Below are 27,324 nucleotides of genomic sequence, written 5' to 3'. Positions count from 1 at the left end.
TTTTCATACAAATTTTATGAGTCAGATTATGAGTGTATCAAAAAAATCACAAAACTGATTTTTTGTTTGGGACACTTTTTATAACTAAGGAATCGATTCTGCTCTTGATTCTGAGCAGGAAAATTTGTATTTTTTCCAAAAATGAAAAACAAGGTAAGTAGGTACAAGGTACAGTCACCACCATTAATATGTGCCACAGCGGAGCGTGCAAAAATATCTGACACGTCCTTCCGGCCCTAGAAATAGAGTCGCATCAGATATTTATGCACGCTTGTTGTGTCAGATATTGGTGCTGGGGACTGTACCTACTCCTTTTTGTAAAAATGCCCTTGTACCAACTTTGTGTATGTTTTAGCAAAAATAAATGATTTGATTTGAAACAAATGAGAACGAAAAAGGGAACCGATCCTTTGTTTCAACTTCTGAATGACGTTAGCAAATTACTTAGTGTAAATGTACAGTTCCGAACAGGGATTGTAGAGTCGCTTAACTTATATAGTTATTACTCTGTACGCATAGGTACTTAATTAAGAATAAGCACTGCCTGAATATTACCCGAGAGGCATAATATCCATCCTAACAAACAATATACCTACAAATAAAAATTTATTTCAATTCCATAGTGGAGTAGTACTCTTTTTTGTGCCAATAAAAGCGATAAACAAATAATTTCGACGATCTTCGAGATGGACCTAAAAGGCGAGTCTCGTGCTGGTTTTCCCTGAACTTGCATTCTCTTCCTAGTGTTTAAGTTTAAAGTTTTATATTGTACCTAATAAAATATTAAGTTAATTTCGGTTTTAAGTAAATTCGAATATTTACTTGTAATGGGCTGTTTTTCCGGGGTGATCTCACTATTGACGAGCGCTGTTGTAAACTCAATTTTTAATAAAATAAAATAAGTGTAATTGTGACTTAAATCAGAGTGTCACATTTTTACCAAGGGTCTATTTCGCCACAAACACTTCAATGTTAGAAGATCCTGAAGTTTAACTTGACAGATGTTTGTGTTTTAAGACTCCGTAACGTAACCAAACCCTAGTTACTGTCGCTACGTTTTCCGTCTGTTTGTCACAGGACTGTATTTCAAGGATTATTAATTTATTAAAGATCAACAGCTGAAATTTATACTTATAAATAATGTGTTTTAGGTACAACAAAAAAATAATAAAACTAATTCATAAATTAGGGCATCGTCTCCACAACAAACGTATGGTTTTTGTTATTACATCACAAACTTCAAACTTGGAATTATTGTAGAGATAAGTGTAATGCATATCAATAAATAAGTGAGATAAAGAACGAAATTGTCATTTTTCTGTTGGCGCGTATCGGCTTTATGTACTGAATTCTAACTAGAAGTCATTTTCATTTTTGATAATTTGTAGTAATATATATTTTTGGTGTTATTACCTGTACGGACGGAACCCTCGGTTCAGATGTCAAACTCGCATTTCGCCGGTTGTTTGTGTTATATACAGTGTGTTACCGGCAGCCAGGCTTTTTTCAAGGGAGGTTGAAGTAACGTATTTCTGTAACTTAACCATGACATTAATTTAATTAATAAACTAAAATTCAGACTCTGTTAACTTTCTCACAAAATTATAATTGCCAGCACTATAAAGCAAAGTAAATTGACAAGTAATAATCAAAGTATCTATCGGCTGTCATTTACACGTACTTGGGCCAATCAACTATTTTACCGACACTTTGGGCGTCTCCTGCGTTACCAAAAAATCGTACTTCCAACAAGATATTTCACGGTTTAATAGGTTGAACTTACGTAGGATGACATGTGTTCATGTACACCATCTATTAAATTACAGAAAGAACATGTTTACTTACAAAAATCTGCAATTGTTTGAAAAATGTCGCGGATAGATTAATAGTGTCGGTAAAAAAGTTGATTGGCCCACTTGTCAATTTAGTTTGCTGTACATTGCTGGCAATTATAATTTTGTTAGAAAGTTAACAAAGACTGAATTTTAGTTTATTAATAAAGTTAATGTCATGAAGTTACAGAAATACGTTACTTTAAACTCCTTTAAAAAGCCTGGATGCCGGTAACACACTTTATATAAAATAAACTTAAATAGAGAGTGTAAAATATTAGCCTATACCTATAAGAGATCAGAATTTTGCTGTGAAAGATAATATTGTCGCAATCTTCATAGCTCTGGTTTTTGTGCCAATGTCAATAGGTAGTTGTGAAATAGAAGGAAAAAATAGTCAATCAACCAAATAAAGAATTACGTGTAAGTAGGTAATAGAAATTCCTAACTTTATAGAAGTCGTCTTAGTTACGTACAAAGTTATTTTAAAAATACGTGTAAAATTCTTCTTAGAATTACCTTGTATTAACTAATAGTGCAGTGTGCAGACAGTATAAAAAAGAGTCGATGATAGAATCAATGAGTCGGTTTATCTGTATCCGTATAAATAAGATGATTCACGTAACTTTGGAATATTGCTTGAGAAAGGATTTCGTAGAAGTGTATCTGTGTATCTGTTAACAACATCGATGTGCATATTCATCCAAGAGTAGTTTTTAAACTCTGAATAAACAAGGAAAGGAATCCTGGCTGGACGGATTTGGATGAAATTTGGTATGTAGATAGCTGGACATCTGGAATAACATATAGGCTACTTTTATTCCGATGTTCCCACGGGATAGGGTTAAAATCTCGAAATAACCACCGTTGTTCTTAGAGTCACGAAATTTGGCTTAGTGGCTTTTAATGCAATGTCAATGAAAACCACGATATAATTTTCGGGAATTCCCACGGGTATTTTGTAAAATCCTGGAATTTAAATTCAACTGCTGTATCTAATGATTTACGCGTGCGAAGCCGCGGGTAAATTCTATTAAGTTTATAAATAAATTGATTTATGGATTGAATGATTTAATAAGCTAAACAACAGAAATCATAAGGAATTTTGAGTGTACCTAACACTATGGAATGTGAATGAGGTCGATCTCGGGTCCGTCCCAGGAGAACCACGAGGTACGACAGCATTTTGTCTAATTTCATTTTAATAACTTTCATTTTTGGCATTGGCAAGCGCAGCGTAGGATCCATCTCCACCACCGAGATACGAATGACCAGGTTAAAACCGCGGGTTCACGGTGAAGCCACTTGAGGTGTATGGGGGAGGCCCTGTAACAAGGCTTATTACTTAAGCCTTGTTGATTTTCAACCTTTTCCTCAAATTCATGTTTCGGTTCGTTTAAAAATTCAATTCAAAATTTCAATTTTCGAATATCCACTGTACTTTCCTATTCAGCACTTTGTTTTTATGTCAAAATTCGTTCTTAGCTCAGCAGCCGTTCTATCAAGACGTGTTTTTAAGTCTCACATTATAACTATAACTTTGACGTTAAAATACCTATTCGTGCTTATACTTCCATAGTTTTCACAGTTCAGTGAATCAGTGCTTTTATAACCAGTTTTATCTAACACTTGAACACTTGAATCCTGTTTTACTTAACCCTCAAAGGGACCTTGAAGGCACATTTGTGCCTTCTACCTTACTTTGAAATAAAACATCCTTGAACATCATCTCCTGCCTTTAAGTACTTCCACTTTCCTCATCATCTGTCACTCGCATCATGACAACTGGCGCCCAACGTGGGCAACGCTCGCATCGTGCCAGCTTTATGTCCCTATGTCCAAGACGCACAAGAAGGTCCGACCCCATATGAAGCTGGGAAAAGTGGCAGGATGATGATGTTTCCTCAACATTTCATAAAAATGAGACCGCTTTCACAAAATGTCACGTGAACGCCGCTCAAAGCTCGCCCAGCGAGACATGTAATTCAATAGCAGGCGATCATGTGTTTGTTGCAATAACAAGATTCCGCGGCGATAGCGATTACCTTAATTCAGGCGTCGCCGCCTTGTCAAACTTGCATGACGAAGCATCCTCTTGGCGCGATGATGTTGTGTTCCGTTCGAATCCTATGTACAATCCGTGAGCTCTTAGAAGAACCTTTGGGTTTCGGGGGAAATCGGAAGGACTCGTTAGTAGAAAATGACAATTGTCTTTTTGACTTATTACCAGTATACACACTCATCTATGTTAGTAGCAATCCATCACGCGAAGAGTGCACTCGTTGTGTTTTCATTGATTTATATAGAGCAGTTAAGACCACCACTTACATATTTATTTAGTTTGTTACTTTTCGGAAATTGAACTTAAGTAAAATTGTTTATAATGTATATAAATATTTTGTAAAGAAGCTGAAAGTTTTAAGAAAAGTGTTAATCGTAAATATTTTAATAAGGTTAAAGACCGAGTTATAGAAGCAACGGGGATTTCGAAAAGTACATTTAAAAAATATAAAACAAAAGCAGACCAAAAAAAATCATTTGACATACCCTTGAGAAGTAGATACAGTATAACAAGAGCTATATACTTCCAAATAAAAATAGTGTGTTAAGGCGGGGTGTTCTCAATTTAAATTAACGATGGAAGAATTCGAAAATGCTGATTTTGTTTTATTTGTATCATGTCAAAAAGTCATATTGTATTAAAATTATAAAAAGATAAAGAACCGTAATATTATTACATAAAGGTTCATTTTGTACTGATGGTTATCTTTACATAACTTTTTACTGTAACTTTGAAAAGTTTTGCAAGTTTATAACAGAACAGAACCGCATATCACGATCGCCTGTCATCGTCAATACCCGAAGCATGCTTCTAAAATCCGAAGGTTTTTTTAAGAGCTCACGGAGTGTATTTATGTATGTCATCAGTATCATCCCAGTCTATAGCCGTAATCTGCTAGGTGTACAGGCCTACTCTTAGAAAGAAAAGGCTTGAGCCGTAGTTCCCACGCGCGCCTATCGAAAATTCGGACCTACAAATATAAGTACCTTTGAATCGCTTTGCAGGTTTGTGCAGGTTATTTCACGATTTTCTCATACACCGTAAAGCTCGTGGCTTTTAAATGTAATTTCGCAAATGAATTTTGAAAAACTCAATGATGCGTGCGAGCCCGGTATTGAACCCACGTTCCTCTGCTTGAGAGGACTCTGGTCAAACCACTAGGCTACCACGGCTATGTATGTACGTATGTGTATCTCTTTAATATAGGTAGGTACATAAAATACATGAAATTAAGATATGGCATGAGAAACAGATGTACAAAGGTGAACTAATCAGTTAAAGGGATCTCTTTCAGTTAAGCTTAGATCTAAATTAATGAGAGCCGGCTCACAATTAAATTTTAAAGACGTGGACTTAATTTAAAAGTCGAAGTTATCGTTTATACGACCAATATTTATATATTGGACGTAGAAGTTCAATTTTCTTTTATATTAATCCTGTCCGTACACTCAAGTGCAAAAATATGTACATATTTGTACCACTCAATAATATGTTACCACGACCTCATTGCGTCGGAATAAGTGTCTGTGGTACATATTTCAGCAACTTTAAATAAGTAAATAAGATTGGTTTTTAGAGTATTTTTGTATTTTTTTTATTTCAACTCCAAATTATGTTACTTCTACGGTCATCCCGTAAAATCCATATCGAAAATACAAACTGAAACATAGATGCATCGAAAAACTAGAAAAAGAGCCCAGCGCTGGGAATCGAACCCAGGTCCTCAGCATTCCGTGCTGCGTGTTATAGCGCTACACCACCACTGGACAGGAGTACAGACACAAATTTCTTCTATGCACCACATACCTCAGCTTGTTTGTTTCTTATTTATTCACTTAAGCAGCGACACTAGCGACATCTATGCTTTAGCCCTCATCGAGAAACTTTCAGCACTCCATTGTAACTAACCGCTCACCCGGACAAGAGATGTTGCTATTAAAGCACCACAATTAAGATTGAGTTTTTGTATGATAAGAAACTTGTTGTAATAACCTTACCCGGACAAGAGATGTTGTAAGCAATTAAGATTGACTTTTTGTAAATAGTATTAGTACATATTTTACACTTGACTGTATGTACCATCAGCCAAATATGTGGTCTACCACCCACCACCCTAAAGTTGAAAATCGATTGCATGTCATAAAACAATAATGCCAATAGACTTGTCTGTCAACTTGAAAGGTCGACTTTAGCGACATATTAATTTGATAGGAACTTGTTTAAAAATTGGAAGACTACTTATTTGGCTGATGGTAGGTACAAAACTTTTTGGGACAGAGCACTATAAATAACGCTATGATATGAGATAAAAAATTAATTAAGTAGGTACAGTTACCAGCACCAATATTATCTGACACTACAAACGTGTATAAATATCTGATACGACTCTATTTCTAGGGCCGGAAGGACGTGTCAGATAATTTTGCACGCTCCGCTGTGGCAGATATTAATGCTGGTGACTGTACGACTTTTTTTTCTAGTGTAGCAATAAACATAGTAGGTAGGTAAGTATTATGTGATGTGTATTGCTACTGCTGCTACAACAGCAAATTAAATTAAAAAAAAAACAGCAAAAAAAATTAAATTAAAAAAGAAGAGGGGATTTCAACCAACCAACATAAAATGACCCCACATTGCATAGATACACTTAGCTCTGGTCTGATAACACTGGTTTTTTCTACATATGTCTGTTTATAGAGTTTATCTTGATCGACCTACGTACGGAACCCTCGGTGCGCGAATCCGACTGGCACATGGCCGATTTTTTATGTTATTAAACACACGACAAGAAAATATTATTATTATTCCCTTTAGTGGCGGCCTTAAGGCTTGGGCCAAAAACGAAGCCTTTAGACTGACAAGTGACCATGTCATGATGGTAATATCTATTGTCTGTAAAGTTAAACTTAAATTCATATACCTACAAAACGTTAAGATATTTTAATAAAGATTACGTATAGGGGTGAAGACCAAAAAGTTGCACACCGTTAAAGCTGCGTTAGCAGGTAGTTATAATTTCCATTAACTTTTTCCATTGTGACACGAAAATTATCCATACAGGTCTAAGCCCTAAGGAGTCCCTATTTTATTTTTGTTACAAGCAGCACGTGGTATTAATAGTACCTATAAATTAGTAAATTATTATCAGTTTAACCCATAACAAGGCCCCATTTATTGGAGCATACTACCACATAATCAAAAGCAGCTATCGAATACATACTTACCTGATAAAGTATATTTTTAAAGTTAGTCGTATTTTCAACAATTACAATGGATATTGTGACGTATTATTATAAAAGCAATAGAAAAGGTTGAATTTCCAAATCAATGCATGTGGTCGGTAAATCTCCTCTACTTTTTTAGGTTTCCGTAGTCAACTAGGAACCCTTATAGTTTCGCCATGTCTGTCTGTCCGCGGCTAAGCTCAGAGACTGTTAGTACTAGAAAGCTGTAATTAAAAAAAATTTTTTAGGGTACTTCCCATAGATGTAAAGTGGGGGTGTTATTTTTTTCTCGACTAGCCCTATAGTGTGGGTGTGGGGTATCGTTGGATAGGATATTAAAACCATTGGGGGGTTGCCAAGATGATTTTTCGATTCAGTGATGATAGACGATTCAGGATGGTAGTAAGTGTACATCAAATTTACAAGAAAAATTATAACGACTAAGATTGCTTGAGAATTATTAGTAGTTTAGGAGTAAATAGCAGCCTATAAGGTATAAAATATACCTAGACTTGGATGATTCCGTACACAATACGAAATCCTTAGAAAAATATTACTTGATTTTTTCGTAGTGGCTACGGAACCCTATCTTGGGCTTGTCCGACACGCTCTTGGCCGGTATTTTAAGGTTTAAACTAGTTGTTACCTTACCCGCGCGCGACTCTATCGCGAAGAATTTGTTTATCGCTATGCCGCGCTCGTCCTTCCCAGGGTCTCAGAATATTTCCGTACGGATGTAGTGAACAATGTTTTGCCATCGTATTTTGTCGGAAAAGTTTGTATTTTTCTTGATGTCTCAACTAGCTTACATTCTTGAGCTTATGTTCGAAAATTACCAGCTTATGTAATTCCCGCGTGGGACAGCCCGAGATCGCTCAATCTGAAATGAAGCCTGTGCTCAGCAGTTAGACTATAGGCCAGAGATGAATATGTAAATGAAAAAAAAAATGTATTATACGTCACAAATTACAAATCACTAATTATAACAGTAACCTAGTCAAATAAGTCGCCCCTTGCCATTCTCGGCACAAAGGTGCCCATAACGCTCGCGGCATTTCCACGTTGGATAGCTATGGACCCATGGACGGCCTTTGCACCAGAAATGACTCGGAACGAGGGTTCTCCCCTTTTTGTCTGCGTTACATTTAAATACGAACTTATTATAGACAAAATACGATGGAAAAATATTCACTTGATCTGTACCAGATTACATTTAAAATAGTTGGGCGATTTTAAACGTGAATCTATCGTACGCATTTATAATTTATACTTAATATAATATTAGTAAGGATAACATTATGAATGATGATGAAAATTGCAATGAAATGGAAATTAACACCCTGAATTAACACAGGTAAGTCATCATCATCATCATCGCAGCCTATATACGTCCTACTGCTGGGCACAGGCCTCCTCTCAGATGAGAGAGCTTGGGCAGTAGTTCGTACGCGGGCCCAGTGCGGATTGGGAACTTCACACACACCATTGAATTGCTTCGCAGGTATGTGCAGGTTTCCTCACGATGTTTTCCTTCACCGTAAAGCTTGTGGTAAATTTCAAATGTAACTCCGCACGAATTTCGAAAAACTCAGAGGTGCGAGCTGGGGTTTGAACCCACGATCCTCTGCTTGAGAGGCCATAGGACAAACCACTCGGCCACCACGGCCACACAGGTAAGTACTTACACATAATTTTGTCCTAAAAAGTTTTTATAGCAAATAACTACTTCTAGGCAGAGTTGCAAGTAAAAAGAATCTAATAGTAATGTTATATTATTATTTGCCACTTTTTAAACTAGCTTTTTGTACAGTTTTGTTCTTAATAAATAAATTCAAATGCTGTGTTTCTCGGTCTGAAGCTCTAAGCCGCGTCTGACCCCGATGATTTTAATTAAGCATGTATCACTGGACCTTAGGAAACATTTCCGTGCTGTGGGAAGTAATCGAATCGGACGAGGCTCAATCCATTAATCGGTTTATCATCAAAACAATGTAATGCCCGATCACATGACATGACACACATGACTCAGTAAAGGTCAATGCCAGCCGTCGCCTTCGATTAAATATTCATGCAAACCGTTTTTCGCTGAAAACGTAAGTTTTTTTTACAGGATTTTCCAATGAAAAAAAGAGTGGATCACTAAATTATGTAATACCTACCTACTGAGACTAGTGTGCAGAAATGCCATAGCCATTAATTAAATACTTATTAAAACAAAAGTTTGGTGCCTTTTTTGTGTGCTGTTTGTGTTATGTGCCTGTTGGCAAAAAACTTAAGTGAGGTTAGTAACAAATTTTCTTTACTAATTTTTATTTTTACAACCAGTGTCACTATAAATTAAAAAAAAACATGCTGTTTGTAACCTACTATCTGAGTAAGCTAGCTAGTTCTTTCATCTCACAAAGTCATTTTGCCATGCTATTTGCAAGCTCATAGGAAATCGTATCTACTTTTATGAAAGCTCGTACTTCAAAATCGAAAAAAAAACGGAGTGTACTTTATGAACGAAAGCGGGAAAATGCGAACGAAATTTGAGATACGAGATTTTTTCAAAGTATTGACGAAATGCACATTCATATTTTACTGTGCGTAAAGTTAGCATTTCGGATATTTATGAATTTAATAAACATTAACGGCCTTACGCACGAAACAAATATGAGATGATACCGAGATTAAACTATCAGAGATTTAAAATTATTATATTGTTGTATTTTTTTTTCAGGTAGTAAAAATAATATACGTTGATTATGTTATTAAAGTTTAATTAAATTAGTATGCAGGCAAGGGTCCCGGCTCCCATGAATTGGCGCAGGCCGCGCGGCCCCCCGTGCGCGCGCGCATCCCCGCTACCACCGCTATATAAGAGATCGCCCAAACCAGCCGCGCGCTATTACGACAGTGCCTCTGTGATTTTTCCCGCCGTCATATATTATTTAACTCAACAATAAAGGTAAGTGAACTTGGGATTAAGGGAATAGGGCAACCGGGACACGATATCTTAAGTTACTTAATAAGTTACTTACTTAATTGTTTTTTTTTATTTAATTGCTTCGGTGACATTCATTAACGTACGCTAATCAAAAATTAAATTAGGGGCACACCCCTGACCTGCCATTTGATTGGAGATGTTGCATCAACGCTTTGCAGAGCCTGAGGAGCCTGCCTCATCAGTGTATGACAGCTCTGACACAAAAATTACTATCGTACAATGGTTTCATGGGTCTTATCAACGTCCTCAACTATTTGACTTGACGGTACGGCACGCACACCGCCTGCGAATTACTGCGAACATCTCGTATGTATGTCAAGCCACAATTGCAACAGACCGACGATTCAGAGATTATGCTTAAGAGCCCTTTTCTATTGGGTCATTTCAACACTTGGCAACTCCGCCGAAGGGCGCTGGTCCTTCTAACGGAATCTAGGTAACAAAGATTCCGTTGTACATTCAATAATTATTTTATTTTAAACACTCGTATTTTAAAAAACAACCTGCGTTTTAGTCTCGTTTGTCTAAAGTAATAGCAATTTTACAGATTAAAAATAAAATGGAAAAGAATAGCCTTTGATGCCGATCTACGTTCAAGCATACAAAAGGTTAAAAAACGTTTGTACGTTAAACATTTTTCTTTAAAAAAAAATTACCTTTGTTATCGATAAAAATATGACATTTCAAAAACCGGACCAATGGAATGGTTTTAAGATTTAGACTTTCGAATAGTTTGCGTGACATAAAAATATGAGTTAAGTAATAAGTTGTTGATATCTCAGGAACCTGTTGTTGCCGAGCAACACATCAAGGCATGACTCGATTCAGATAGCATCCGGCCAGTAATTAATAAGATATGGCATATAATTAATAGAAAAAGGATTTAATTGATTAGTAAAGGAGATAATCTCGAAATCTGACACCACATTACATCTTCCGCTTTACTTGAACTTAAATTAACTATTACTTCCGATGTGTCTCCATTCTAAAATTAGAGAGACGGCTAATTTAAAAGTTTCCGTTGTTTTTAATTCTTTTCAACCAATTAGCTTGCCGCAATATTCTGCTGTATAATGTGAATCCATTGTATCTTGTTAAACTCTTTTCTTTAAGTTGTATAAACATTCAAAATTCAAAAATAATTTTAAAAAAGATCAAAATTATTTTTTTAGTTCCAACTTAGGTGCGTAAGTATAACAACGATGGTCGAGTATCCATATTAGGTATAATTAACCTGTGTCAGGAAGCTTCGCTCTTTCTGCTTACTGTAAAAAGTTAAGCAGTGGAATTAAATGTTTTAACACATTTTTAAATAAATCAGAGTTCATAAAATCTAGTCATACCTACTATTTGTTTGTTTGATATTCATCAATATTTTTTCCCATAGACTTTCTAAATTGGTAATTATTACCCTTTGCTTTACTATTTCTCAGTCTAAGTCATTATAAAGATACTTTTGTCAACGTAATCCCAATACCCTTTTAAGTTTAATTTTCTCATAAGTTTAATATAATCAAAACGCCCACTAAATGTACCCGCGCGATATTAGATTGAATCTACATTAGGTATTATTATATAATATCATTAAGACGCTTAACGTTCGGATTACCGGTTATTTGGATACGGCACCTTTGACATTTAAATTCTAATAAAGACGAGTAATAAATATTAAATTAAAAACTCGTGATAACGTGAGGTCGTGGACTTCTGGTGGTTATTTTTTAGCTTTTAATAAATGGTCGGTTTCTCCAATAAAGCATATCATCGCTTGAATGTCTTTCGAAGTTAGTTTTTTTGTCGTTTTCAAATGTTATCTAATACCTTAGTTTCCTATCGCTTGATTTTTATTTTCTGACAAAACATGAACATCGGCAATTTCGTACTTTAGTATTTAGAACTCCATAAATGAAATACCAATTATCATGTTTTCGTTAAACGACGACTAACTATAAACTTAACGATCTTTCGACAAAAGCTCCATTGGAGACGCATTTTATGGTTATATTTCACTTATATCAACGTCTTACAAAACTTGTTTCCAAATCTAACTGGTAAATAATAGTAGTAGAGCAGTGCAGATGCAAATTTATTCTTCCTTCTATTATCATCAGTAAAGGGCGGATTTGAAGTAGCGATTACAAGTTTAATATGGATAAGCCTAGTACTAGTAAGTATTTATTTTTCACTTCGTTATGTTTGAGCCTTATAAAACTGCTTTAATTAGAATAAAATATTTTTCTTTACATATAGTTTGTTACAAGAAAAACATTTATTGAATTTAATTATCTATAAGATTGCACTGCGATAAGTAAGTAAGTAATAAAATAAGATTACTGTAGGACCAATAAACAACATGATATTTAATAAATAAATCCATCTTTATATCTAACCAATCGCACTAGTCCATATTAAACTTGTAATCGCTACTTCAAATCCATTCTCTAATCATCAGTCATCACAGGTTATCACATCCAGTGAAGTTGTCAATTTATACAATTAATGTTTACAATTATTGCTTATGATCACATAATCAACGTGAAAAAACATTCCCATGGAAAGTAATGACTGCTTGTCTTATTTCTTTATGTATTTAATATGAAATGGAGGGCTAATACCTTAGTAATACTGGCACCCGTTTTCGATCATCTAACTTTGCACGCGGTTCCCGATTTTCGTTCTTCACAAATTAAAATATTGGCAAACTGAAATCTGAGATGACTCTACGTAAACTAAAACAAAATTAATTATCTTGGTGCTCCGTGATAGCACGTATAATACAGCTACGTCTAGGTATGTGACACATGTATGTTACAATGCTGGTCCTTCGCTCTTGTTTTTTTTTTCACGAAATCGAAGAATTTAAATAAAGTTTCCGAGTAAGACATTTTCGCCGGTGTTAAGCATCCGTGACGGTGCTGACAGCTGTCGGCTTGCGACAGGCGCATCTCGCATGTATCTGTGTCAGCTACTGGGCATACCGATCATTGTCCCTGCTTTGCATTTCACTCACTTTTGTTACTGGCTGTTACGTGTCTAGCAAATATCTACCTCTAAAATAAGAAAAAAATATTTTTTTGAAAAAAAAAAATCCAAGCCTTTTTTGCTGACCTTACTTTTCGTTGACTATTGTCATCCAAATCCAAACTACACATCTTTACCAAGTTTCAAGTCGATGCCATTAAATGTTAAAGAGTTTCGTTCTGCGGAGACGATCCTGGCTGGGCCAGGCAGAATTACCTACACTACCAGAATATTACATTGTCCCAGACTCACAACAGTAAGCCAAATTTCAGCTGTGAAGAAGTTTTAAGTGTATTATACTCGTAATCAGACAGGAATCCACGGGGCAAAGTTTTGTGACAGGTAGTGAGTTTCTATATCGATAATCTCAATTATCGATGCTTGTTCCATAGGTATATATGTACTAGTGATCACTCCAAGTTTTGTTTGTAAAAATATGTTTTTATTAAAAGTGTAAAAATTGAACAAAATAATTACGTAATTCTCTTCTTTTTTATAACGATTTTTGATACTCATCATAATTGTTTTTCTTAATTACTGTTCCATCTACCTGTAGCTGCGGCTTGCCGTGGCAACACGCTGAGTATGGCCCTTTTTAGGGTTCCGGAGCCAAAATGGCAAAAACGAAACCCTTATAGTTTCGCCATGTCTGTCTGTCCATCCGCGGCTTTACTCAGGGACTATCAATGCTAGAAAGATATATATACAATAAAAAACTAAAACAACATTTTTTTAGGGTACCTTCCATAGACGTAATGTGGGGGTGATTTTTTTTCTCATCGAACCCTATAGTGTGGGGTATCGTTAGATAGGTCTTTTAAAACCATTAGGGGTTTTCAAAGACAATTTTTCTATTCATTGATGTTTTCTTGCGAAATATTCAACTTTAAAGCGCAAATTTTCATTAAAATCGAGCGTCCGCCTTTAAAAACTAGGGGTGGTATATGAAACTTTCAAGAAAAACTATAACGGCTAAGTTTGCTTCAGAATTATTAGTAGTTTTACTTAAATAGCAGTCTAAGGTACCTTAAATAAAGTTGGAAGTATAAAATAAATTCTTAGAAAAATATTACTTAATTTTTTGGTAATGGCTACGGAACCCTATTTTGGGCGTGTCCGACACGCTCTTGGCCGGTTTTTTAGGATGTAAGAGTATGTAATATGGTTGTCTTATTTTTAATTGTGATTTATTTTTGATGTGCCAAATTTTGGCACATAAATTTATTCTTTCTTTCTTTGTTGTAAAAATAAATAATCAGAATTTGTTCCAAATTTTCGGGCGTTAAACATCTCCGTCTTGACTGATGAATCCATTTCGGGTTGCTGTATGACAAATAAATAAATAAATCATTTTAAATATGCTTTGTGTGAACTTCATACTCGTCATCAGAACAATACTTAAAAAAATACACACAATACTGGGGACGTATTACTAGTATATGGGATCAAGCATCGATAATTGATATTATCGATATAGGAACTCACTACCTGTCATAAAATTTTGCCCCGTGGGTTCCTATGTCTGCTCGTATTTAATGTGTAATTGAGTCAATCTCCACAACAGTCATCAAATCACGTCATTTCGTTTTTGAAATGGATTCAAGTGCGTAAAAAACTTAAATAGGTACATGCAGCTTGCCAAATTGTAGTTATTTGCGCGCTAATCAGCATTCCAGGTTTTTTTTGTTAATATGTTACATTACAAAAACTCCGATTTTAATACAGGTTTCACATACTCATAATTAACTAACTTTGTAAAATAGTTGCTACGTCAAATGTTCCGTCACGTGATACGGTTAAGGACTTTAATTCATGAGCCACCAAACCATGGAACCATTTCACAGTAAACGTCATAGTGACATCACCTTAATTAACAAGGAACATCGTATTGACTTTTCCTTTGAAAAGGTTCCATGGTGGCTCTTGATTTTAAGTTCTTGGCCGTATATCTCAGAAATTCCTTGTGCCTACTCGTATTTATAAGTAGTAGTAGTATCTTATGGCAAGTATACCGGAGTATCTTTAATGATAAAACTTTCTGTCTTAACTTAAATACTTACAGGATGCATACATGTTTTGAGATTTGAGATGCATACGTCCTTTGAAATTCTATGATCTTTTATTAATTCACTAGCCTGAATTATTAGGTCTGCAGTAAAAATTAAATTCTGGGATTTAACAAAAATTCCAGTAGGTTTCCCAAAATGATATCTTGTGTTTCATTAAAGTATAGCATAATACACTCGAACCTAATTTAGGTTATCTATTCTAATGATCAAAATTTTAGGATTTTATTATTTTCTCATAGGAATATATGGGATATTTAGTAAATTTCATCTAGATATGTCCGGCAGTTTTAGTGTGAAGGAGTATCTACCAAGCAGACGTACTCACGTACACATACGCAACGTAACTTTTATTGTTTATGACTGTTGGCGCCTGGTCTAGACGAAGATTTTACTCTAAGCACTAGAGCATAGAAAGTCGTTTTATCGGCTACATCCAGCATAAATACGACGTTTACTAGCATGAGAAGTGTAAATAAAGTTAACTATTTACGTAATTATCACGTATCGCTTGCAGTTTAATGCCCAATAGCTGTGCTAGTTAACACCTGCTATGTTATGATATCAGTAACACAATTAAAGTTTCGTGTAAAACAAAAAGCGCGTCCCACGATAACAATAGTAATTAAACTGGCTTGAGGACGTTGGGCAACTTTGCGAATTAGTTCGACAGCTGATAGTATCGCGATCGGTATCTAGAGATTACAAGATTGTGCTGATTGAGCAACAGCCTCTGCTTTACATGTTTTTATTATCATCTAGACTAGAGGTTCCCAAACTTTTTTTTCACGTAGACCATTTTCAAAGTTTTAGTTTTCGATAGACCCCCTGCTGCTACATTTCTACTATATTGTCAAGAGCTATAACCCCCATTTTTATCACGCCGACGTGGAGCCCCGTCTGGTCTCCCGTGGACCCCTGGAGGTCCACTTGGACCACTTAGGGCTTAGGGTACCTCTGATCTAGACATTCCCGCATTCTACCTAATATAATAAATGTGAAAGTTCTGTTGTTGTTCAGAAATGTTTGTTACTCTTTCACGACAAAGGGGCTGGACAGATTTAGATGAAATTTGGTATGTAGATAGCTGGCTATCTGGAATAATTCATAGGCTACTTTTTCGAAATCTCAACTGCTGGGTTTAGTCATGAAATTGGGCACACATAATGAAGACCAAAATGTCATTTTTAGAATTTCCCACGGGACTATTTGTTTGTTAGTCCTTCACGCTAAAACAGCTGAAAGATTTGGATGGAATTTGGTATAAATATAGATGATACTTTGAAGTTTGGAATAACTGATAGGTTATTTTTCCGATATTCTTACGGGGTCGTATCTTCTCATTTACCTGAGAGTAATAAAACTAATGGAGTGGCCAATGACGGGCAGAGTTTAGTATAGATTTAAATGCATCGCACCACTACCGCAGGTCCATCCTCACCCCCACTGTCCATAGCACAGTGCGTGCACGAAGCGTAAAACTGCGCTCTGTGCGTGAAAATAACTTACAACAGCTCTAGATTAGTTCACATTTTTATCTAACAAATGGGAAGTACCCATCATAACGTTATTAGCGTCCGATCGCGAACAAAACTTACTGGCACGTGAGGTATCCCATCTTAGGCCTCTAGGTTGGCAACGCTTCTGCAATACCCCTGGTTTTGCAGATGTTTATGGGCGGTGGTGATCTCTTACCATCAGGAGACCCACTTGCTCGTTTGCCATCCAGTCGTATAAAAAAAAAAAAAAAAAAAGGCATTACAGTTTTGCACGTATTCTACGGCGGGCCATTAAGGAGCCGGCGTTTCGAAAGGCTCGGACACTTGATGTTTACGTCGCGACAAATGTCGACATTACACAACCGTTCAAGGGTACGCGCGTTAGCGGAGAAGCCTGGCCTTATACTATGAAGTTCGAAATTCAAACTTTGTATCGTGCCATCCCGCTCACGCTAAGTACCTATCTAATAGAGGAGTAAGAGGAACGGTTTGATGCGAACGTCGAATATCGGAATAACCCCCTGTTGTCTCAGCAACCATTCTTTATTATAGTTAATCGCTGGTGGACGGATGGCCTTAGTGTAACGATTGATGTCCAGTTATTGAATTGTATAGTCGATTGTGAATTACGGGCTTAATAATGACATAGTTATTTTAAAGCAAGATAATATTTGTATTTATTGTGCCCAAACGCGTTGATGTCTTTCGTATGAGAAGGTTAAAATGAACTTTTTATATAGTTTGTACATTTCACAAATACATATCATAGAATATCAAATGGGTTTCAGGTATTTAATAATACTCGACTTGATAAATACTCTGCAAGAAGTATATGTATACGAGTATGTAATTGTATACAGAACAGTAACAGTGTACAGTAAAGAACGTAAAAACATAATTGCACTAAATTTCATTCATAGTTTCTCTCTGCAGACACAATTTAAGGAATCGCTAAAATTATGGACTATTCTAGCCTAAGGTCATTAACCTAAACCTAGCACGGTTTTATCATTGCTAGTTCTCTCATTTTTCTCCGAAAATATTCAACTGATTCCTTTCCCAACTGTTTCATATGGACGAACGTTTTTGAAACTGTAAAAACGTCAGGATTGTTATAAAAGTACCCTAACTTTACCTACAGGGTCCTGAATAGTTTACAGTTTTAGAAAAAAAATCGTTCATCCATGTGAAGTCGAGAAAAATATTTTCGTCGAAAACCCAGAACCAGAATCCCATCGTTGCTACATGTACTCATACTTTTAACGATTTGGCCTACTAGAAGACAATACCGGCGCCAGCGGCGACCGATGCGTTAGTCTTATCTCCTATCACCCATTATAGTGTTGTAACCGCCATCGCCGCGAGCTTTCCTCATCAATAAAAGCCTCCATTACCCCCATTGTTTGCGCTTACGTAAATGAATTAGGTATAAACGCGGGATCAAATATTATAACGCTTGGGGCAAAGACCTGAATTCAGAATGATTGATCGATATTAGTCGTAGTTGAGTGCCAACTTACTTATTCTCAAAGAGGCTGTCTGTAATGCAAACTGCTAGAAAGACAGGGCAGCTTATGTAAGCTTTTTTCCTAGTTTAATAATTTTTATTTTTGTATAGGTAAATAGTTTTCTTCTCCTTGTCACTCTCATAAGCTCCAAATGTCGAGAACATTTTTTAAAACAACATTATTCGGGTTTTCCTGCGACATTAAATTAACTGAATTAACTTCAACCACTCACAAAAAAACACTAGCAAATAATAAATTTGTTAACAGTTTTTTATGTTTCATATCATATACACTTATGTGTGTAGAAAATATTATATAGCAATTTCAATTTACAATATTAAAATTCGCAAAACAATACAAATATTCTTTATTGCACACCATTAAGCAGTCCAAAAAATTTATAATATAAACACTTAGATTCAGGGTAGATAATAGGCGGTTTTATCGCTTAAAAGCGATCTCTTCCAAACAACCATTTGGGTACAAGAAATTATGTGTTACAAAAATAGATATAATAATATGGATTACAGTTTGTTTGTGTACATATGAATTTATTCTAAAATCAACCTACAAATTTGCCTATCATATAAAAAAAACGAACTGTTAAAATAAGTACACATGTAATTACTTACACTTTTCAAAGGAACTTTTTCCCGAAGCTCTACGATTTAACCGCTCTAAACAAAACTGTTAAAAAACGTCTGATCGAATCTCGTAGCATTGAACTTGTACTTGGTTATGCCATCGATTAACGGCAATTACTGTACGAGTAACCGTCCACCACACCATTGACCACGGCTTTAATTAAAAACACGGTGTAGTATTACTGGCCTTTAGTAACAGTACCGTATACATTACTAACACTTAGAGCAGCTCGTGGTTCTTAATCTTTTTGGCTAGCGACCCAAAATATAAATATACTTAATTTAAATACTGGACCTATAAATTCACGTCATGATAAAATATTTGCAAGTTTTTTTTAACACGTTTAATAACCCGACCCATTCCAAAATCACCCGCGACCTTAATTTAGGTCGCGACTCGAGGTTAAGAAGCGCTGACTTAGAGAATAGACCATAATGACTCTTAATGGTGTCGTCACAGCCAAATAAACAGGGTTGGCAACTGATTCATGACGTCATCGTTAATATAACTAAGTAAATCAATATAGTTTACTTTTAATTAATAACTTACCCTAACCAACTTATAAAAGTTGAAGAAGGAACTCCCCACATTGTCATTTCAAAGTTCAATATCTCAAAAACGGCTAAACCGATTCTAATAACTACTTATCACAAGAAAACTCGCATTTACGTAAACAAAACACATTGAAATAGCTCCATTCGTTTGCCCATCCATAGAAGGACAGACAAACATTGGCGTCAAATTTAGAACACCCCTCTTTTTACGACGGGGATTGAAAATAGACACACGTGCATTACGGCTGTATATAAGTTTTCATTTTACGCACGCAGGCTCGTCCGTTCAAATAAATAGGTGACTTCCAGGCCTAGGCCATAAATGTACTATTGCTGGGCCCAATGCTTTAGGATCGCGCTTCGTGACCGTCCGACCTCGGCGTTTGCGAAACGCCCGAGAAAACACATTGTTTAAATTAGAGAGAACCTCGCACTGAATTCGCGATTAGCCCATTAGTTCATTCGCGAATCATTGAGCATTAGGTGTGCAAGCGCCACTCGCGCTGCATTGTGTACGTGTGAGCTTTGACAGCGTGAATCAGGGCCGGAATCAGAGGAAAAGCTGAAAAAATACTTTTCTTTTTTTTCTTCTTTTGGAACTCTATCGGGATTCCCTACCCTGTGGAGGTCCTGGGGCTGTAATCCCGGATACCCCTCCCTTAATTCGGCCCTGGCGTGTGTTGGCACCGGTGCTTGAGGCGAATATAAATTATTGTAGTTTTCAGGGTTGGCGGTTACCCATTTTCTAAGCTAGATTTCATTTGTTTAGTAATCTATGTCTTTATTCCTTGAAGAGAGGTGCTATAGACAATGCTAAAGAATAAATGACAAATCCGTACCTCTATTTAAAAATGAAGATGTATTTAAAAAACCGGCCAAGAGCGTGTCGGACACGCCCAAGATAGGGTTCCGTAGCCATTACGAAAAAAATCAACACAACACAACACAATTATAACACAACTAAAACACTTACTACAGTCTTAAAATCTATTACCAGAAAAAGAGCGCAGTTTTTCGGCAATAACTCAAAAATGGTATATCCCATCATGTGGAAACTAATTTTCGTTGAAAGTATTTCTTAAGCGTTACCTTTCCATATTTTTTTTTCATATTTTTTGGACAAACGGTTTACAAGATAGAGGTGGGGGGGGACACAATTTTTGCTGCTTTGGGAGTGGTTATTTCCGGAAATCTTGACTTAATCAAAAAAGTTTTTGGTAAACCTTACAATCTTTTCAAAAGAGCTGTCGAACTATGACCACACGTTGATACTAGTTAAAAAATTTTTTTTTTTTTTCAATTTCTGTTAGGTGTATGGAGCGCCCCCTATAAATATTTATTTTTGTAATTTAACTACAAAACTAAATACCGGCTTAAACAAGACATCTATACTCCAAATTTCATTGGTTTTATATCTTGTAGTTTTCGAGTAAAATGCAGTGACATACGGACGAACGGACAGACAGACAGACAGACAGACGGACTTGACGAAACTATAAGGGTTCCGTTTTTGCCATTTTGGCTCCGGAACCCTTAAAACTAGTCAGGTACATTAAATAAATTATTTTTTTATATTCCAAACAACCTTACTGTATGTTAATGACTGTCATTCAATTTTAAAAGCGGCGTCGTAAATAACTTGATGAGCCGATCGTTTCGTATCATCGGAACTGAGGAATTGAGGCACTTATGACCATATTGGGGATCGGAAGTTAATTACTGGTAACCCTGAGCGTGCACGCCGATATAGGTGTGCGTTATTGATGAGAATCGCAATTACCCGGTCGTCTCGTATCGGTGCGTGTCAAGGTCGCGAGCGTCTCCGGCTGACGACGCCGGCGCACGGCGCGCTTCCGGGTCCAATACCATGAACACGGCACAAATCCTGTTTTTGTGAGGATCTAGTATATGTATTGTGAACTGTCGTGACGTTTTTTAGGGTTACGTAACTAGAAATAAACAAAGAAACCCTTATAGGACGACTTCTGACGAACTACAATAATTTACCTTGCTTCTTCGCTGAAACGGAGCAACAGCTCGCTATTTTAGCGGAGAGGCTAAGTGAAGTAGGTAATTCATGATATGGATCTTCGGAAAGTAGCAACTGAAATCAATGGATCACTTCAGTCCATCAGTCTTTTTCTCTGGAACACGTCTAGGTGGCAAATTAAAATGAATATGAAACACTTAGGCTATGCTACGGTTTCTTGCAACCGTAAAAATTTAGTGTGTAATAAATAAATTGCGATTAAAGGATTTTGAAATGTATTTTAATGAAAAACTGGAAGAATCTGAACATACCTACATAAAAGGAATTGATATTTAGCTAGAAGTAAAGCTTCACAGCGTCACAAATTATTGAAGTGGTAAAAATACATCGTTTTTCATCGAAAATCAACGAAAAAAAATGAAATTTGGCTGGCTTTTAACTTTTTATGGAACCCTGAGTGTGCGAATCCAACTCGCACTTGACTAGTTTTGTTTAAGAGGATCCATAAAGCACAGTATATGGTGGAGTGTCGTGATGTTTTTCCCTTTGTAAGGTTCTTGTGTTAGTCGCGCAAATTGGCGTTTTTACAATGAAGTCATAAGCTATATGGACCACAATTATGATGACAAAACATGTCATAAAAGGATATCTGATGTTGTCATTCATCGTAAGAATGTAGGTACAAAAAGTAATTATTCATAGACTGGACATACATATTTCTCAGTAAACCTATTATGTCAACTCTTGGCTTCTGCACATACCAAATGAGCTATTAATAGACTGCATAAGCAAACAAAAAAGTAAAAAACCAACTCATATGTCACGTAGACGGATGCATAACACACTTTTTATTCGCTATTTAATCACCTAAACCCATTAGTAAACTAGTCGTCAGCTATCACTACTTTAATGGTAAACGCGACATCGCACCTAATCATAACAGCGTACCAACTTGACTTGTAGATAACGAGTCTGTCTTGTATTTTGAGATAAACAAAAGGCCATCGTTATGAAAAAGAGCTGGCTCTTATCCGAGTGAAAGAAACATGTTATTGGTTTGAGCTACGTCATTACGTGTGGACAGGTATGACACAGTTTACGGTTATTAGGTCGAGAGTTTGGGCGTCGTGTCACGTGTGGCCGACAGGCTTTACGTAACGAACCGTTGACCAATGCATGTGACCTGCAATCGTAAAACAATCGTAACGCAAAGTCACCCGGGGACCGGCGACCCATTTGCGACCTTTGCGACGCGAAAAAGAAGAATTCACACAGGGTCATGGGAAGATCGAGCTACTTATTCGCAGTGTTTTTCAAGAGGAAAATATCATCATCATACCGTAGGACGTCCACTGCTGGACATAGACTTTTCCCATACATAAAGGACTCTTCTGAAAGGATACGAAGGGGAAATTACTACTCGGTTTAAATTAATCTGATGTAGTACAAATATTTGCATAAATACCTAAATAAATATGGTTAACCTTACGGTGTTACTTGTTATGATTTTGTCTTAGTCATTGTTTTTGTTTGATCTCTACGCCTTAGGGTCAGTTCAGTGCACGCCAAGACGCGTCGCATTGTGATGCTTCAAATTTCATTAGAGAATACATCAACGAGTACGTGTTTAGATACTCTTTTTTAGGGTTCCGTAGTCCACTAGGAACCCTTATAGTTTCGCCATGTCTGTCCGTCTGTCTGTCTGTATGTCCGCAGCTAAGCTCAGAGACCGTCTATGTCTATGTCTACAAAATGGTTAAATAAAAAAATAAAAAAAAATTGTGTTCCTCCTATAGAAGTAAAGTGAGACACCAGTGACTACCATCACCACCAGTGAGATACGAGTACACTGGTTGGCTGGTTCATTTGATGTTACTTCTCAATGAAAAATGCAGCGTCGAATCGCGGCTCGATTCCCAGGCGCTTAGCTTATAGTTAGACTACTCGGCTTCCGGCTTCTGGTTCCTTATTACACCTTGCGATCGACTCGACCAGTCCACATATCGATTAATTAAATTCCTTTTCCAAAAAGGTGAGATTACCTAACGGCTGTGCCCCAGTCCGTCATTCGCCCACGCTCGCTTTCCAACTGCAGCTCGTAAAACTTTTGGAAATAACTCAGACTTCGGGTGGCGTAATTTTTGCATCGTAAGTGCCTGTATAAGGCGCTAGTGGCGCTACCACTCGCACTATTGCTTAAAATTATGCAAGTGTGATTGATACGTACGTCAATTTTATTATTTACTTCGATACCCACCAGTTTCATCCATAATAAGGATTGATGGTCCTGTGGTCCTTGCACACGATACACGAATACGCAAACAGCAGAATTCAATATTCTGTATACAGAATGTAAAAAAAATACCTGTATAAAGGAAAAAGGGTTAAATGGTCACCTATAAAGAGTCCATTTACAATATTTGAAACAGGTGCGGTGAGGTAGGTGTGTTTTGGGTGGGGTCAAGGGGTCATGAGCCCTGTTACCCCCCTTCGGACCGCGCGAAAATTGTGGTATCAAGGTAGGTCGAAAAAAATTTAGCAATGTAGTCCCGGGTAATATTAATTACCAACGAGATGGACGGATCACCAGTAGGGCTACTACGAAATTCGAAAATCGAAGTTTGGATCGTACCGTCCCTCTCGCTCTCGTATGAAATAATATAAGCATCAGCGGGACAGTACGATATGAATTTCGATTTACGAATTTCGTAGTAGCCCTACTGGTTAAAGCCGCGGGTGGTTGCCGGCTGCTTCCAACCGAATCAACTGGCGGTCTATGTAGGAGGCCTATGTTCAACAGTGGACGTCCTACGCCTGATATGATGATGCTGATATTAAGCCCATTCTTGTCTTTACCAGACCATTCTGCACCTCACACATTGGCAAACAACCACTACTTACACTACACCACTAGTATTAGGTTGCCTATAAAATAAAATGATCGAATGTGGCCGCGATACATCACATGCACGTTGCACAGGCTCGGGCTTGCATCATGCCCGCGCGCACGCCGTGAGACTCGATTGCGTCCCTCCACTTCTTACATCTGTCTATTAAATGACTATTAACCCTGCTGGCATTTCCAACAGCTACATAATGCATAGGCACGATGGCTCGCAAATCGGCCACACGAAATTATGGTACTTAGTGCCTACTTACTTACACATTCGTAAATTTTACTAAAGCGTAATGGATGTCACAGAGCAATGAACAAGTACGGTCACGAGCGTTAATTTGTATTCAGTATTCATTTATTTGGCAAAAACATAAAACATAAGACTTATAAATGGGCCCGTTTCGTGAAAAAATCCTTTGAATTGTCATACAAAATGACGATATTCGAACTAAAGTGGATCCCAAATTAACGCTCGTGACTGTACCTAAATAAAACTAGCTTGTAAATATGCAACGTTTGTGCAAATGTAGTGATAATTTGAATTGATTAGGCTGTAAAATGATTTTGAATGTTAAAACAAAACTAGAGCTTTGCTTCGAGTTCTAACGATCTAGAATTTTAGTGCGGATTAGGAACTTCACACACACTATTCGACAGTTTCACAGGTTGAGCAGGTTACCTTACGATGATTTTCCGTCTAATTAGTCCAATTCAGCCTTGCCAAGGCTGTTGGATGACAAGGTGGCTTATTAATGATGGCTACAAAACGCCACGAGATGGACGGATGATAGTTAAAGCCGCGGGTACACTACACGGTGGATGCAGACCGCTTCTAACAGAAGCAACCAGAGGTCTATGGGGGAGGCCTATGTCTAACAGTGGACGTCCTACGGCTGTTATGATGATGATAATGATGACAAAACGCGAAAATCTCTGATGCGCTGCAGAAATCTTTGTTATATTGGACGCGTAGCGCATTGAGTGTCTTCTTATTAGTGTTTTGAACAATGTAATTAATATGGTAACCGTTGACAGATGCAAGTGTGGCTGGTGGTGGCGTTGGCGACGGCGCTGGTGGGCGCTGCGCTCGCGCAGAAACCGGGACGTTTCCTCTCACTGCCTGTCCCTGAAAAGTGCGCTAACAGTAAGTACCATCTCTTTCCTTTGGCTTGAGTCAGGAACGATGTTTACTAATATTTCTTCCTACAAACTGGTGAGAAATTTTAGTTTTTATCCCGTAAAATTTAAAAGATTCCGCGGGATCACGGTAAACGAATTTTTCGCTGACGCAGTCATTCTAGTCTAAGTAAAGTGGCGAATGAATTTATTCTTTTCTTTTCTTTTATATAAATAAAAAAATTAAAACTTAATTTCGAACAACAGCACCAAATTTGATATCTACCTACCTATTTTTTATCGTTGTCGTGTCTGTTATTGTCAGGACAAGGTTTGTGTTCACAAAAAAAAAAAAAAAAACTGAAACGGGGCAAAGCCGCAGGCACACACACACAGCTAGTTTATAATAAACACAAATTCGCAACATCACATAATAAGCGTGTATATTATTTTTATATCAACGTAAATAAATAAAGATCTATGTGAACGGATCTATCAAACTTTTTTACAAAAACTTAATTTAAAAAACTAAAAATTAATTAGGCATCAAACAAGCTCATTGGCAGGCGCCATAATACGTTACCGCATTACTAAACTATTCATTTGATTTATTCGACGTTTTAGGTACAAGTTTGGATCTCTATTGAAATATTTTGAATATAAGCCAGTTCAAAAATGACAATAAAAACTTTGATAAACCGTAACAACAAATTAATTTCATCTCTGGTGATTAATCTTCATATAATATTATTAGCATGTTAAATATTCTGTATCAGTACGATATATCCGTATTTGTTTCTTTTTCCAGTGTTTTTATCTTTGCCATATAAGGAAGTGATCGTCTGATCGTCCAGGAACCCGGAACTACCTACTTGTATGGACCGATCTTGAAGTTACTTAACAATTAACATATTAACTTGCTAAAGAACGTGTTACACGAAACGATGACCTCTTTTATTAGATCATCGCGTAAACATAATGAACATAATGCGTGCGCAAAAATATACTATACCTATCGTGTTTTCCTTGGAAGCGACCACTGAACTAACAGGAATTGAAATGTTATCACATTTATTTCCTTCCAGAAACGATGTCGAAGTATTGATACATATGTAAATAGGTACATAATATAAATAATAAATCCTAATGCGGAATATATCCAGTTGAACTGTCAGGGTCCATTACAAATTGCGACCGGCTTAAAAATTCCCAGTATTTAATGGGTCCCGGCTGTTGAACTCACTATGTTTGAATCCACGTTAAGGTTATTTTCTTTTATGTATGTATTGATCTAAAAACATTTCAATATCTAAATAATATTTCAAAATACATCACAGGTTTAAGACTACTATACTTTTTTTTCTTTTTAGTTTTTACTTGCGCATTTGAGTTTATTAACTCTGTTTCGGTTTTTCATTAAGCTTATGAACTATTAACATAAATAATTCAATTTTATCCAATCTCTCCCTGGGAGTCCGGAAATACGTACATAGTAATAAAATTTACCGCAGCGTAGGTACTAATGCACCGCAGGCTTCATTGTATAAAAGTAAAAGTTACGAGCTTTCGCCGGTCGTTGCCCGGGAAGGTCACGGGCGAGGCCGCCCCCTCCTCACTACAAGCCCTCTTTCGTCGTCCCCTCCCGGGTTAGTCTCAGGTTGAGTTCCTAGCGCCTTTCAGTCATTCATCAGTGTTTACCCCGGGAAAGCGCTTTTCCTTTGTCCACACATCGTGCGAAGAGAATTATTTTCAAATGCGCTATCTTTATTAGATGTACTATTTTAGTTGAATTTAACCTAAATAAATATAACTTGCACCTGACTTTCTGATTTAATAACTATAGCAAGCCGTCCAACAGAGATTTTTGTCACAGGGTTAACATTCGTTTATAGTTAGTTATGGTTATGCTTTGATTTTGTCAA

The 27,324-nt window shown here is 36.7% G+C and overlaps 1 protein-coding gene across 1 annotated transcript in view; it reads left to right on the top strand.

Moving 5' to 3' along the window:
• Positions 1 to 9,962: 9,962 nt before the first annotated feature.
• Positions 9,963 to 27,324, top strand: part of slf (C-type lectin domain-containing protein slf) — a 31,774-nt gene continuing 14,412 nt past the window's right edge. Inside the window, exons 1-2 of the mRNA XM_074085406.1 lie at positions 9,963 to 10,068; positions 25,322 to 25,430. Of these exons, the coding sequence (XP_073941507.1) occupies positions 25,322 to 25,430 (109 nt within the window). The 5' untranslated portion in view covers positions 9,963 to 10,068. The remainder of the gene's footprint in view (positions 10,069 to 25,321; positions 25,431 to 27,324) is intronic.

Source organism: Choristoneura fumiferana, chromosome 3 (assembly GCF_025370935.1).
Source record: "Choristoneura fumiferana chromosome 3, NRCan_CFum_1, whole genome shotgun sequence".
In the NCBI taxonomy this organism is placed as follows: domain Eukaryota; kingdom Metazoa; phylum Arthropoda; class Insecta; order Lepidoptera; family Tortricidae; genus Choristoneura; species Choristoneura fumiferana.
Note: the sequence above shows the minus strand (reverse complement) of the source record. Positions and strands in the feature narration are given on the sequence as shown.